Source organism: Moschus berezovskii, chromosome 10 (assembly GCF_049115385.1).
Source record: "Moschus berezovskii isolate FMDL1 chromosome 10, NW_MosBer_1.0, whole genome shotgun sequence".
NCBI classification, from domain to species: Eukaryota; Metazoa; Chordata; class Mammalia; order Artiodactyla; family Moschidae; genus Moschus; species Moschus berezovskii.
Window position 1 is genome coordinate 81961728 of NC_142469.1, and position 15355 is coordinate 81977082.

General features: G+C 41.2%; 1 protein-coding gene across 1 annotated transcript in view; it reads left to right on the top strand.

The window, feature by feature from the left end:
• The window catches only part of PEX7 (peroxisomal biogenesis factor 7), an 83594-nt gene that overhangs the window by 10752 nt on the left and 57487 nt on the right, over positions 1–15355 (top strand). The window contains exons 4-5 of the mRNA XM_055433132.2: positions 14074–14151; positions 14538–14646. Of these exons, the coding sequence (XP_055289107.1) occupies positions 14074–14151; positions 14538–14646 (187 nt within the window). The remainder of the gene's footprint in view (positions 1–14073; positions 14152–14537; positions 14647–15355) is intronic.

A 15355-nucleotide genomic window follows, 5' to 3' on the forward strand; every position in this document is an offset into this window, starting at 1 on the left:
TTTCAATGTCAGATGGCACATTTTGACAATGCAAAAAGCTCAATTACTTTTGCATTAGTGTAGGATCATCTCACCATATGCCCAGTTTCAACTCTGTCACTTGTGAGGGAAACAAGCCACCACTCGTGTGCTTTCACCTTAGTAAGTTCACCCCTGGGACGAGCAAGGAAGGGACTGAACTTTTCCTAAAGGACAGAGCTGTAATTCAGTGAGCAAGGAGAAAGGGAGATTGGTGGTTGGGAAGGTACCCATCAGTGCGTGCTGCAATATTACTTCTTGTCTTTCTCATGATGGTTAGTAAAAGTCAAACCACACCAGGCAGGATGATGAGTGGACTGTCAGGCCCTCAGAAAGATCATCCTCCATGAGATTAAGAGAATTTCTAGTGATCGGCCTAAAAGCCCAGTATTAAAATACCAAGTATCTGGCATTTTTCATTAGAGAGAAATACAGCATTTATTTGAAGTTTGTCTCTTAAACCAAGTATGCAGAAACACTTAAAAGGACTGATTTAAAATCAAACAGTTTTGAGGAGCTACTAAATATTCTTTGAACATTCAGCAAACAGTGTTGAATAAATTAAGTTCAACCATTAGTTTTCTGATAGTCAAATGAATAGTCACTGAAGCAAAAAGGAGCAATCCAAGACTTAGATATATTTTAGGCCTAAAGGAATGAAGGTGAAATGAAAAGAAAGAAAAACATGGACATTTCCCCTTTGCCTGACTTCTAAACTAGCATCAAAGCTGCTGCTGCTGCTAAGTCACTTCAGTCGTGTCCGACTCTGTGTGACCCCATAGACGGAAGCCCACCAGGCTCCCCAGTCCCTGGGATTCTCCAGGCAAGAACACTGGAGTGGGTTGCCATTTCCTTCTCCAATGTGTGAAAGTGAAAAGTGAAAGTGAAGTCGCTCAGCCGTGTCCGACCCTTAGCGACCCCACGGACTGCAGCCTACCAGGCTCCTCCATCCATGGGATTTTCCAAGCAAGAGTACTGGAATGGCTTGCCATTGCCTTCTCCGAGCATCAAAGCAGGAATTGATTTTTCTCTGTATTGTTTAACTGTAGAGGCCATTATGTCTTTTGAGCCCCATAGAATGCCTTTAGCTTAGCATGCTGTTGAATATTGGAGAAGGCAGTGGCACCCCACTCCAGTACTCTTGCCTGGAAAATCCCATGGACGGAGGAGCCTGGTGGGCTGCAGTCCATGGGGTCACGAAGAGTTGGACACGACTGAGTGACTTCACTTTCCCTTTTCACTTTCATGCATTGAAGAAGGAAATGGCAGCCCACTCCAGTGTTCTTGCCTGGAGAATCCCAGGGACGGGGGAGCCTGGTGGGCTGCCCTCTACGGGGTCGCACAGAGTCGGACACGACTGAAGAGACTTAGCAGCAGCAGTAGCAGCAGCTGTTGAATATAAAATTGGAATGGAAGAATGAGAAAATTTTAAAAGATTCAGCAAGAAGAAAAAAGAGTGAATTGAGACTTTTGTTTCTGACTTGATGGCTTATAGCATAGTGCTGTTGAGAGTGAGTTAAAAGTGACTTTAAAGATGACAGATTCAGTTTAATACTTCAACATCTGATTCTCAGTGTGCTTATTACAGTTTTTAAAAATAGTTAAAGTTTGTCTTCATTATCAAATAGTGAGGCGTAACAGTTTGCTGAAAAACTTTATAATTAAGAGACATTTCATCCATTTAAAGTCTTTGATCATGAATTGATAAAGAATCAAGGCATTTATCCTGCTTTTCCTGTATGAATTTCATTGTGGGGTAATTAAATAGTGTGGAAAATTTCTTGTAATAGAATCTTCCCAATACAATAGGAAGCTTAAAAAAAAAAGACTGAACTGAATGGAATCAAGCCTCTAGATCTAAATTCCAATTTAAATAAAATAAGAAGGATAGAAGAAAAAGTTGAACACTAAACCATGAGGAAACAGGTCAAATTCAGAATGTAGAACATTCCGTGGGACCAATAATTTTGTTTCTTCAACAAATAAATGTCGTTGGTGGGGTAAGGCGGCAGGAAAACCAAGGTGGGGAGGGAATTTTCTTAGATTAGAAAAGATTTAAGAGACATAACAGCTGAGTATAAAACATGAGCTTTGTTTGGATCCTCATTCAGATCCGTGTGTGCATGCTCCATTGTGACTGACCCTTTGCAACCCCATGGACCGTAGCCCACCAGGCTCCTCCTTCAGTGGGATTTTCTAAGCAAGAATACTGGAGTGGGTTGCAGTTTCCTCCTCTAGGGGATCTTCCTGACCCCGGGATCTAACTCACATCTGTTGCATCTCCTGCATTGGAGGCAGGGTTTTTTTTTTTGTTTGTTTTTTTTACCAACTGTGCCACCTGGTAAACCAACTAGAAAAGATGTTTTTGATGTAGTTAGGGAAATAGGAATATGGACTAAGTATTAGATGATTTTAAGGAACTGTTGTTAATCTAAGGTGCGAAAATGGCCTTGTGCTCATGTAAAAGGTGAAAACATTCTTACTTCTGAAGTATTTGTGAGTGAAATAGTCTGATGTTAAAATACTCCAACAGTCGTTCAGTCAGTAATGGAACAGATGAAATAGGATGGGTAAAATGTTGATAATTACGGAAGGTGTGTGATGGATACCTGAGGATTTGTTATGCTGTTTTCTCTACTCTTATGTGCATTTAAAAATATCTATAGTGAAAAATACTTTATAATTTGTTTCATATTAAAAAAATGTAGCCCTTTCTAATCGCTCAGTAATTTAAAATTCAGTGTCCCTTTCCTTTGTATTGATAGAGATAAGTATGAACATTCTGGATACAGTTTTTATTTGATGATTTTTAATTAAATAGACCAGCTTGAAAAAGGGCAGTACTGTGCGGTAGATTAAAACTGAGCTCTCTGGGAATTGGATTCAGTAATAGAATTTGTCCTCCTCAAACTGTGGTTTTGATGAGATTCAGATTTCATAAAGCCCCACAAAGTATTGTTCAGTGTTTTTTTTTTTTTCTTTTTGCAATTTCCCAATTAATTATCTTCACCACTACCAAAAGTAATTTCATAAGGTAGGCCTTCAGAGGACCCTGTTTTTAAAGTATAGCTGCATATCACTCTTCTTTTTGTATTTAACTTAACCATTTGCCGTGCCTGCTGTTTGAATGGGAGTGGAGCCGGGAATGGGGACTGGGGAAAAGATAGAAGCGCAGACTAATGTGAGATGTGCTTTCCATCCAGATTGCTTCTCTGCTCTTCATTCATGCCAAAAACTTTGATTAACTCTGTCTGCAAGGAACTGTATGAGGCCTACCAGGGAAGATGAACAAGTCAGGCAAGGTCCTTGCCCTCTCTGGGAAGGAAGGCTTAAGCTCCTGGGTTATCTAATTTGGAATGTAATACATGCTGTGAATGTACAGAGTGCTCTGAGGGAGTAGGGTCTGGCCTGGGGGAAGGGACCGGGAGGACATCCTTGAGTCTGAGGAGACAGTAGGATGAACTATTCAGGTGGAGATGTCAGAAGGCAGGGTTCAAGGCAAAAGAAAGTGCTTGTTTGCAAGGGAAGGGCTGAGCCTGTGTGCCTGGAGCAGTTAGCATTTTGGCTGTTATGCTAAGATCAGTGGAAGAATACTGAAGATATAAAAATTTTCCTATGATACATTTCATGCACATAAAATAAATGTGAGTTTAAAAATATATAATGAGCACTTACATATTCATCATTTGGGTTAAGACATAAAACATTACCTGTACCATTGGAGCCCCTGTTTACTGCTTCTGTCCTTCCTGTAGCTTCTTTTTTCTGAGTCCGTCCTTCATCCTCCTTTTTTCCCAAGAGCAACCATTATCCTGAATTTTCTATTTATATCTTCTTTATTTTTTCTTTTAGTTTTATGCATATACATGCACTCCTCATTCATGCATAGTTTTGCATGATTTTGACCTTTGGCTAAAAATCAACAGCATGAGTGAATCTCAGTGTTGAGTGAAGATGGTAAGCTGTAGGAGCCATGTAGTAACCATGTGGAAACCAAGTGGGCAGCAGAGGATGAGACGGTTAGATAGCATCACCAACTCAATGGACATGAATTTGAGCAAACGCTGGGGGATAGTGGAGGTTAGAGGAGCCTGGCATGCTGCAGCCCATGGGGTCACAGAGTCAGATACCACTTCCAACTGACCAACAGCAAATGGGTAATGGATTGGAGATGAACAAGAATGGAGGAGGGAGCAGTTAGAAGCGTTCTGTAATGTAGGTGGTCGCTTACAGTTGATGGTTGTAGCCTCTTCAGAGAAATTATATACAAACTTATGGCCCTTTGGAGTCTTGTTGCTCTGAACTGTTTGACCTTGCTGGTCTTAAGGTGTGATGAGCTTGTTTCCTTCTTCAGGCTTGCTCTTTGCTTTGGAAACCTTTCCTCTCGAATCTGCAGGGTTCTCTCTTACTGCACTCAGGTCTCTGTTCAGAGATGTCTTCACTGACCACTTTACTGAGCAGTGACCTGCCCCCTCCCCACCCTTGTTATTATTTTCTAGTCTTCTTACTCTGCATTATTTTTCTGAATAGTTTTGTTTTTAATCACAACCTGAAATTATATACTTACAGCTCATCTTCCCTTGCTAAAGTATAAGATCCATGAAGGCTGACACTTTATCTGTCTTGCCTAACACTATACTCTTCATCCCTTGTTCATAGTAAACATTTATTGAATAGATTTGACTTCAGATTGGGATAATGGAATCCAGTCATTTCTTTTTGGCTGTCTCCCAAACATCTCTCTTGCTATAAATTTTTTTCAGGGCTTGAGGTTAGTGCCCAAACCCTGTCCTTCCTAGACATTTCCACTTGACTATCAGGCTGTCACCTCAGACTCACCATGTCTAAAATTACACATTATCACTCTTCCTCCAGTCTCCCAGTGTTTTTAATGCCACCATCGCTGACAGTCCCCAGGCACAAAACCTTGGTGTTATCTTGCAGTGTTCACTAGTTCCCATCCCTAGGGAGCTTTATGTCCCCATTTATGTCTTTGAGGGAGTTTCTGGTCACTGTTTTCACCTCTGCTTTCTGCTATTGACATTTTAGCCAGCCTTCAGGGCCTCGCTAAGATTCTTCTCTTCTGGGCATCAGGCTGAATTTTCCTTCCCACCAGCTTTTGTATTCATGGTCTACAGTTTTTGTGTTTTAAACATAGTATCCTGGCTTTATACTGTTACTTTTCCATGTCCTAGTATTTTAAATACAGTAAAGCAAACAAAAAGTATTTATTGATTGAATCACCTTTATCTCCTTCTTTTTTATCCCATTTCAAACCTCACCACATGTGTTCTATGCTTGGTCTTGTTGTCCTAGACCTTGATGCTTGTCCCTTTGTCCTGTGTCACATAGAAGAGCTGACAGCAGCACCGGCAGCAGCATAGTTTTCATACCTCCTATCTTTTGTTATCTTTGGGGCTGGGTTTTCTGTGAGCCCATGGAGGCTCTTGAAGTTTTAAAAATGAGAAGTCATAAGGTTTCAAGTTCTGTGTCACGTTGGAAATGTGTAGGGGCAGAGGAGTCTGAGCTAATGATGTTAGCAGCTCTTTTTTAATTACTTAGCAACGATGCAGGTTGTGGAGATGAATTTGGTTTTTTAAATCATTATATTGAAATGAGCACAGACTCTTTAGGTCTCAAGATCTTCTCTGATTGCCTCCAAGCTTGTCTTTTTCCATCCGTAACTGACAGATGACTGCAGCACCTCTTTGGATTTTGCTGACCCCACTGTGTACTTTATGAGCTACTCTGTTGCTGGATTGTGATTTCTTTAGTGTTCCAACTGCTCTTCTCTCTTTTGTAAGAATACAGGCTGCAGCTGGGCCAGAACTAGAGTGGAGAAGTGCTTACCTTGGGTATATAATTTAAGTGAAGTGAAAGTGAAGTTGCTCAGTCATGTCCGACTCTCTGTGACCCCATGGAATGTAGCCTACCAGGCTCCTCCGTCCATGGGATTTTCCAGGCAACAATACTGGAGTGGGTTGCCATTTCCTTCTCCGGGAGATCTTCCCGACCCAGGGATTGAACCCAGGTCTCCCGCATTGTAGGCAGATACTTTACTGTCTGAGCCACCCCAAACAACTTCCCAGGTGGCACTAGTGCTAAAGAACTCGCCTGCCAATGCGGGAGACATGAGACATGGGTTTGATCCCTGGTCAGAAAGATCCCCTGGAGGAGGAAATGGCAACCCACTCCAGGATTTTTGCCTGGAAAATTCCATGGACAGAGGAACCTGGCAGGCTACAGTCTATAGGGTTGCAAAGAGTCCAACAGGGCTGAGTGACTGTACACAAAAAGCTCAGTAGTCAAGATAAATAATCTCTTGTGTTCATGCTAAGTTGCTTCAGTTGTGTGTTAGACTCTTGGTGACCCCATGGACTATAGCCAGTCAGGCTCCTCTGTCCTTGGGATTCTCCAGGCAAGAATATTGGAGTGGGTTGCCTCCTCCAGTGGATCTTTCTGACCCAGGGATTGAACCTGTGTGCCTTGAGTCTCTTACAGCTCCTGGATGGGCAGGCGTGTTCTTTACCACTAGCGCCACCTGGGAAGCCCTAAACAATCTCTTAATGCAGTATTTTTGAAATCAAAATTAATGTAAATTTACAATGAGCAAAATATCAAAGTTTTAAGTAAAGGCAGAATCAGTGTTACTAATTTTTTTGGTTTTAATCTCAGGTTCCAATATGGCTAGGCATAGCTTTAGGCAGCAGAGAACAGGGAACCCATACTTTAGCCACCACAAACCCCAGACAGTCGTACTTCCTACGTAAATATGGTAGAGTTTTTAGATTCAAAATAAACCTGCTGGCTGTTCACACTTAATGGCATATTCTTGGGTCTGGGGCAGGACTGCTTTTGTGATGTTTAATTATGCACATAATTTAGTTGAACTTGGCCACTCCAGTACTCTTGCCTGGAAAATCCCATGGACGGAGGAGCCTGGTAGGCTGTAGTCCACGGGGTCGCTATGAGTCAGACATGACTGAGCGACTTCACTTTCACTTTTCACTTTTACACATTGGAGAAGGAAATGGCAACCCACTCCAGTGTTCTTGCCTGGAGAATCCCAGGGACAGGGGAGCCTGGTGGGCTGCCATCTATGGGGTCACACAGAGTCGGACACGACTGAAGTGACTTAGCAGCAGCAGCAGCAGCTTCCAGTAGTGATCTGTATATGACCTGTTGTATCTGATAACAGGATTAAAACTGTTTCCGTAAGTTTTCAAATAATTCGCTTGTAGTGGTTTACTGAGAGTAGCATTAGATAACTGAAGCTGTTTACCAAGAGATCTGAAAGGAAAACCTTGTTCCTATATGCTTATATCAAGAAAGACTAAAAAAGGGATATTAATTGAATTTTATTTTTTTTTTCTTGAGATTTATTACTCAATTCCATTTGTTGCTTTTTTTTTTTTATAAATTTTTTATTTTATTTTATTTTTTTACAGTTAAAAGTATTTTTATTAAAAAAGCACAAATGCAAAGAAATGAACAGAGGAAAATTTATGCGTCGAACCTGGACTGGTCACTTATGATAATATACATGCTACAGTTCCATTCTCCCCAATCATTCCACCTTCACCCTCTCCCACAGAGTCCCAAAGACTGTTCTAAATGCCTATGTCTCTTTTGCAGTCTCTTATACAGGGTTCAGGTTACCATTTTTCTAAATTCCATATATATGCGTTAATATACAGTATTGATGTTCTTCTTTCTAGCTTACTTCACTCTGTATAATTGGCTCCAATTTCATCCACCTCATTAAAACTGATTCAAATGCATTCTTTTTGATGGCTGAGAAATACTCCATTGTGTATATGTACCAAAGCTTTCTTATCCATTCATCTGCAGATGGACATCTAGGTTGCTTCCATGTCCTGGCTATTATAAACAGTGCTGCAATGAACATTGGAGCACATGTGTCTCTTTCAATTCTGGTTTCCTCGGTGTGTATGCCCAGGAGTGCGATCGCTGGATCATATGGCAGTTCTATTTCCAGTTTTCTGAGGAATCTCCACGCTGTTCTCCATAGTGGCTGTACTAGTTTGCATTCCCACCAACAGTGTAAGAGGGTTCCCTTCTCTCCACACCCTCTCCAGCACTTATTGCATGTAGACTTTTGGATAGCAGCCATTCTGACTGGTGTGAAATGGTATCTCATTGTGGTTTTGATTTGCATTTCTCTGATGATGAGGGATGTTGAGCATTTTTTCATGTGTTTGTTAGCCATCTTTATGTCTTCTTTGGAGAAATGTCTGTTTAGTTCTTTGGCCCATTTTTTGATTGGGTCACTTAGTTTTCTGGAATTAAGCTGCAGGAGCTGCTTGTATAATTTGGAGATTAATCCTTTATCAGTTGCTTCATTTGCTATTATTTTCTCCCATTCTGAAGGCTGTCTTTTCACCTTGCTTAGAGTTTCCTTTGCTGTGCAGAAGCTTTTGATTTTAATTAGGTCCCATTTGTTTATTTTTGCTTTTATTTCCAATATTCTGGGAGGTGGGTCTTGGAGGATCCTGCTGTGATTTATGTCAGAGAGTGTTTTGCCTACGTTCTCCTCTAGGAGTTTTATAGTTTCTGGTCTTACATTTAGATCTTTAATCCATTTTGAGTTTATTTTGGTGTATGGTGTTAGGAAGTGTTCTAGTTTCATTCTTTTACAAGTGGCTGACCAGTTTTCCCAGCACCACTTGTTAAAGAGACTGTCTTTTCTCCATTTTATATTCTTGCCTCCTTTGTCGAAGATAAGGTGTCCATAGGAGCGTGGGTTTATCTCTGGGCTTTCTATTTTGTTCCATTGATCTATATTTCTGTCTTTATGCCAGTACCATACTGTCTTGATGACTGTGGCTTTGTAATAGAGCCTGAAGTCCGGCAGGTTAATTCCCCCAGTTCCATTCTTCTTCCTCAAGATTGCTTTGGCTATTCGAGGTTTTTTGTATTTCCATACAAATTGTGAGATTATTTGTTCTAGTTCTGTGAAAAATATCTTTGGTAGCTTGATAGGGATTGCATTGAATGTATAAATTACTTTGGGTAGTATACTCATTTTTACAATATTTATTCTTCCAATCCACGAACACGGTATATTTCTCCATCTATTCGTGTCCTCTTTGATTACTTTCACTAGTGTTTTATAGTTTTCTATGTACAAGTCTTTTGTTTCCTTAGGTAGATATATTCCTAAGTATTTAATTCTTTTCGTTGCAACAGTGAATGGAATAGTTTCCTTAATTTCTCTTTCTATTTTCTCATTATTAGTGTATAGGAATGCAAGGGATTTCTGTGTGTTGATTTTATATCCTGCAACTTTACTGTAATCATTGATTAGCTCTAGTAGTTTTCTGGTAGAGTCTTTAGGGTTTTCTGTGTAGAGGATCATGTCATCAGCGAACAGTGAAAGCTTTACTTCTTCTTTTCCAATTTGTATTCCTTTTATGTCTTTTTCTGCTCTGATTGCTGTAGCCAAAACTTCCAGAACTATGTTGAATAGTAGTGGTGAGAGTGGGCACCCTTGTCTTGTTCCTGACTTTAGGGGAAATGCTTTCAGTTTTTCACCATTGAGGATAATGTTTGCTGTGGGTTTGTCATATATAGCTTTTATTATGTTGAGGTATGTCCCTTCAATTCCCACTTTCTGGAGGGTTTTTATCAAAAATGGATGTTGAATTTTGTCGAAGGCTTTCTCTGCATCTATTGAGATAATCATATGATTTTTATTTTTCAGTTTGTTAATGTGGTGTATTACGTTGATTGATTTGCGGATATTGAAGAATCCTTGCATTCCTGGGATAAAGCCCACTTGGTCATGATGTATGATCTTCTTAATGTGTTGTTGGATTCTGATTGCTAGAATTTTGTTAAGGATTTTTGCATCTATGTTCATCAGTGATATTGGCCTATAGTTTTTTTTGTGGGGTCTTTACCAGATTTTGGGATTAGGGTGATGGTGGCCTCATAGAATGAGTTTGGAAGTTTCCCTTCCTCAGCTATTTTCTGGAAGAGTTTGAGTAGAATAGGTGTTAGCTCTTCTCTAAATTTTTGGTAGAATTCAGCTGTGAAGCCGTCTGGACCTGGGCTTTTGTTTGCTGGGAGATTTTTTATTACAGTTTCAATTTCCGTGCTTGTGATGGGTTTGTTCAGATTTTCTATTTCTTCCTGGTTCAGTTTTGGAAAGTTGTACTTTTCTAGGAATTTGTCCATTTCTTCCAGGTTATTCATTTTATTGCCATATAATTGCTGATAGTATTCTCTAATAATCCTTTGTATTTCTGTGTTGTCAGTTGTGACCTCTCCATTTTCATTTCTAATTTTATTGATTTGGTTCTTCTCCCTTTGTTTCTTGATGAGTCTGGCTAGTGGTTTGTCAATTTTATTCACCTTCTCAAAGAACCAGCTTTTGGCTTTGTTGATTTTTGCTATGGTCTCTTTTGTTTCTTTTGCATTTATCTCTGCCCTAATTTTTATGATTTCTTTCCTTCTACTGACCCTGGGGTTCTTCATTTCTTCCTTTTCTAGTTGCTTTAGATGTAGAGTTAGGTTATTTAGTTGACTTTTTTCTTGTTTCTTGAGGTGTGCCTGTATTGCTATGAACTTCCCCCTTAGCACTGCTTTTACAGTGTCCCAGAGGTTTTGGGTTGTTGTGTTTTCATTTTCATTCATTTCTATGCATATTTTGATGTCTCTTTTGATTTCTTCTATGATTTGTTCATTATTCAGCAGCGTGTTGTTCAGTCTCCATATGTTGGCACTTTTAATAGTTATTCTCCTGTAATTGAGATCTAATCTTACTGCATTGTGGTCAGAAAAGATGCTTGGAATGATTTCAATTTTTTTGAATTTACCTAGGCTAGATTTATGTCCCAGGATGTGATCTATCCTGGAAAAGGTTCCGTGTGCGCTTGAGAAAAAGGTGAAATTCATTGTTTTGGGGTGAAATGTCCTATAGATATCTATTAGGTCTAACTGTTCTATTATATCATTTAAAGATTGTGTTTCCTTGTTAATTTTCTGTTTAGTTGATCTATCCATAGATGTAAGTGGGGTGTTAAAATCTCCCACTATTATTGTGTTATTGTTAATTTCCCCTTTCATACTTGTTAGTAATTGTCTTACATATTGCGGTGCTCCTATGTTAGGTGCATAAATATTTATAATTGTTATATCTTCTTCTTGGATTGATCCCTTTGATCATTATGTAGTTTCCTTCTTTGTCTCGTTTCACAGCCTTTGTTTTAAAGTCTATTTTATCTGATATGAGTATTGCTACTCCTGCTTTCTTTTGGTCTCTATTTGCATGGACTATCTTTTTCCAGCCCTTCACTTTCAGTCTGTATGCATCCCTCGTTTTGAGGTGGGTCTCTTGTAGACAACATATATGGGGGTTTTGTTTTTGTATCCATTCAGCCAGCCTTTGTCTTTTGGTTGGGGCATTCAACCCATTTACGTTTAAGGTAATTATTGAAAAGTACGATCCCGTAGCCATTTTCTTTATTGCTTTGGGTTCAAGTTTATACACTCTTTCTGTGATTCCTGTCTATAGAAGATCCTTTAGCATTTGTTGGAGAGCTGGTTTGGTGATGCTGAATTCCCTCAGCTTTTGCTTGTCTGTAAAACTTTTGATTTCTCCTTCATATTTGAATGAGATCCTTGCTGGGTATAGTAATCTGGGCTGTAGGTTATTTTCTTTCATCACTTTAAGTATATCTTGCCACTCCCTTCTTGCCTGAAGAGTTTCTGTTGAAAGATCAGCTGTTATCCTTATGGGAATCCCCTTGAGTGTTATTTGCTGCTTTTCCCTTGCTGCTTTTAATATTTGTTCTTTGTGTTTGATCTTTGTTAATTTGATTAATATGTGTCTTGGAGTATTTCGCCTTGGGTTTATCCTGTTGGGGACTCTCTGGATTTCTTGGACTTGGGTGATTATTTCTTTCCCTATTTTAGGGAAGTTTTCAACTATTATGTCCTCAAGTATTCTCTCATGGTCTTTCTTTCTGTCTTCTTCTTCTGGGACTCCTATGATTCGAATGTTGGAGCGTTTAACATTGTCCCAGAGGTCTCTAATATTGTCCTCATTTCTTTTAATTCGTTTTTCTTTTTTCCTCTCTGTTTCATTTATTTCTACAATTCTATCTTCTAGTTCGCTTATCCTGTCTTCTGCCTCTGTTATTCTACTGTTTGTTCCCTCCAGAGTGTTTCTGATCTCATCTATTGCATTATTCATTGTATACTGACTCTTTTTTATTTCTTCTAAGTCCTTATTAAATCTTTCTTCCATCTTCTCAATCCTTTTCTCCAGGTTATTTATCTGTAACTCCATTTTACTTTCAAGATTTTGAATCATTTTCACCATCAAAATTCGAAATTCTTTATCAGGTAGATTCCCTATATCTTCTTCTTTTGTTTGTGTTGGTGGGCAATTATCTTGTTCCTTTACTTGCTGGGTATTTCTCTGCCTCTTCATCTTGCTTATATTGCTTTGCTTGGGGTATCCTTTCCCTCTTCTTGCAGTTTGTGGAGTTCTCTTTATTATGTAGTTTTTCTTCGCTGTGTGTGGGGTTGGACAGGTGACTTGTCCGGGTTCCCTGGTTAGGGAAGCATGTGTCAGTGTTCTGGTGGGTGGAGCTGGATTTTTTCTCTTTCCTTTAGAAGACAATGGGCTGCTTTTCTGGGAGCCTGATGTCCTCTGCCAGTATTCAGAAGTTGTTTTGTGGACTTTACTCCACGTTCAAATGTTCTTTTGATAAATTTGTGGGGAAGAAAGTGGTCTCGCCGTCTTGTTCCTTCCTCCCCAGAACACTGGATTCTTATATTCCACTTGGTCGTGGAGTATCTCCTCCCAGCTGCTCCAGCAAGGTGCAGCCGCTGTACCTTACCCTGGGCGAGGGGTATCTCCCCAAGGCCGCCCCTCCTGCTTTGAATGTGGATCAGCTCCTCTCAGCCCTCCGGTGCCCAAGCAGCCACCGCCTCCTGGACGTGGTACATCTCCTCCCGGCCACCGCCCCAACCCTGGGCGCGGGGCAGCTCCTCTCAGCCACGATTCTGCACGTGGTCGGTTGCGCCAGGAGCCGGGCGTCTCTCGCGTCTGCGCCGCCGGGAGCCGGGCGTCTCTCGCGTCTGCGCCGCCGGGAGCCGGGCGTCTCTCGCGTCTGCGCCGCCGGGAGCCGGGCGTCTCTCGCGTCTGCGCCGCCGGGAGCCGGGCGTCTCTCGCGTCTGCGCCGCCGGGAGCCGGGCGTCTCTCGCGTCTGCGCCGCCGGGAGCCGGGCGTCTCTCGCGTCTGCGCCGCCGGGAGCCGGGCGTCTCTCGCGTCTGCGCCGCCGGGAGCCGGGCGTCTCTCGCGTCTGCGCCGCCGGGAGCCGGGCGTCTCTCGCGTCTGCGCCGCCGGGAGCCGGGCGTCTCTCGCGTCTGCGCCGCCGGGAGCCGGGCGTCTCTCGCGTCTGCGCCGCCGGGAGCCGGGCGTCTCTCGCGTCTGCGCCGCCGGGAGCCGGGCGTCTCTCCAAAACTGAAGTCAACAGGGCAGCCACCAGGAAGGGCAGACTAGAGAGACTCTTAGGAAGGGCTATTAATTGAATTTTAATACTTTCTGATAAACATTGACCTGGCAAGTGTTTTTAGATGACTACCTTTCTAATCTCTGATGTTTCTTCAGGGTGCTGCAGACAGTGATTTATTGGGAGGTTTAAACATATGTATAATTTGTTTTAGTGAAAAAGGTGTTGGAAATATTCTGTAGGATTCTCAACTCTGTAGAATGGAGTGTTATCTGTTAGGGGTAACCTTTCTCTGACACCATGTGGAGATTTGTAGAACTTTGATGTTTTAACCTAGTGTTAAACCAGTTAGTTGTTCTGACTATTCTGTTATAAACAGATAAGATGTAATGTTGAACTTGATGATCTGTACCTTTTTTAATTAAATTAATTAATTTATTTTAATTAGAGGATAATTAAAAAATGTGATGGTTTCTGCCACACATCAACATGAATTGGCCACAGGTATACATGTGTCTCCCCCACCCCAGCTCTTTTGCTTTATAAATGATACTTTTAAATGTTTTAGGTGTACAGTGTTGATTGGAGCCAAACCAGAGGTGAACAGCTTGTGGTGTCTGGCTCATGGGATCAAACTGTCAAACTGGTAGGTCAGCATTAATGTATTTAAAACCAAATATTCCCTTCCCCAGAGTGTCCACTGAAGTTTTTTATTTTTTAGAACATACTTCTCTTGCTTTTTAATTAGACAGCTAATCTTCTTTTCAAAAACATTATACTAAAACATTTATTAGAATTTAAAATGTTCTAATCTTTGAGCTATAAATTAATAATTAGCTCAGCATTGATTATTTTAGCCTCTTAAATACTATATTGCTTTATATAAAAATATACATAAATCCTTGAGATATATGTGTATATTGTATGTGTATATACATATTAATATATATATGGTGTATCATATATAGTATATATAAAGCATAAATTTAAATTTACTTCTGTTAAGTAATTGATCTGTTCCTTTATTTGTAGTGGGATCCAACTGTTGGAAAGTCTCTGTGCACTTTTAGAGGCCATGAAAGTGTCATTTATAGCACGATCTGGTCTCCCCACATCCCTGGCTGCTTTGCTTCATCCTCAGGTAAATAATCGGAGAAGGCAATGGCAAGCCACTCCAGTACTCTTGCCTAGAAAATCCCATGGATGAAGGAGCCTGGTAGGCTGCAGTCCGTGGGGTCGCTAAGGGTTGGACACGACTGAGCGACTTCACTTTCACTTTTCACTTTCACACATTGGAGAAGGAAATGGCAACCCACTCCAGTGTTCTTGCCTGGAGAATCCCAGGGACGGGGGAGCTTGGTGGGCTGCCGTCTATGGGGTCTCACAGAGTCGGACACGACTGAAGCGACTTAGCAGCAGCAGCAGCTTGTTTGTGGTGGATGCTGGCCTCACTTTCCCCAGAAGGTGGCGCTGTGTACCTTAGGTTTGGAGAAGAAAGCATTTCTGCTTGAACTCTTGAGACTAATAATTTGTTTCTCAGCCTCTAGACAAGAATGGCAACCCACTCCAGTACTCTTGTCTGGAGAATCCCATGGACAGAGGAGCCTGGTAGGCTACAGTCCACGGGGTCGCAAAGAGTCGGACACGACTGAGCGACTTCAAAAAGACAAGAATTAGCCAAGCCTGCTTCTAACCTTTTGCCTTAACATGTACTCTTTTGGTGAGGTGAGAGGGAAGGGACAAAGTGAGGACTCTGACATCGGGCTTGATTGAATTTGGAAACTCTCTTAAGTGGTCGATTGTGGGACCTCAGGGTGATGCGATGACTTTTCTCATCAGTAAAATGGGGC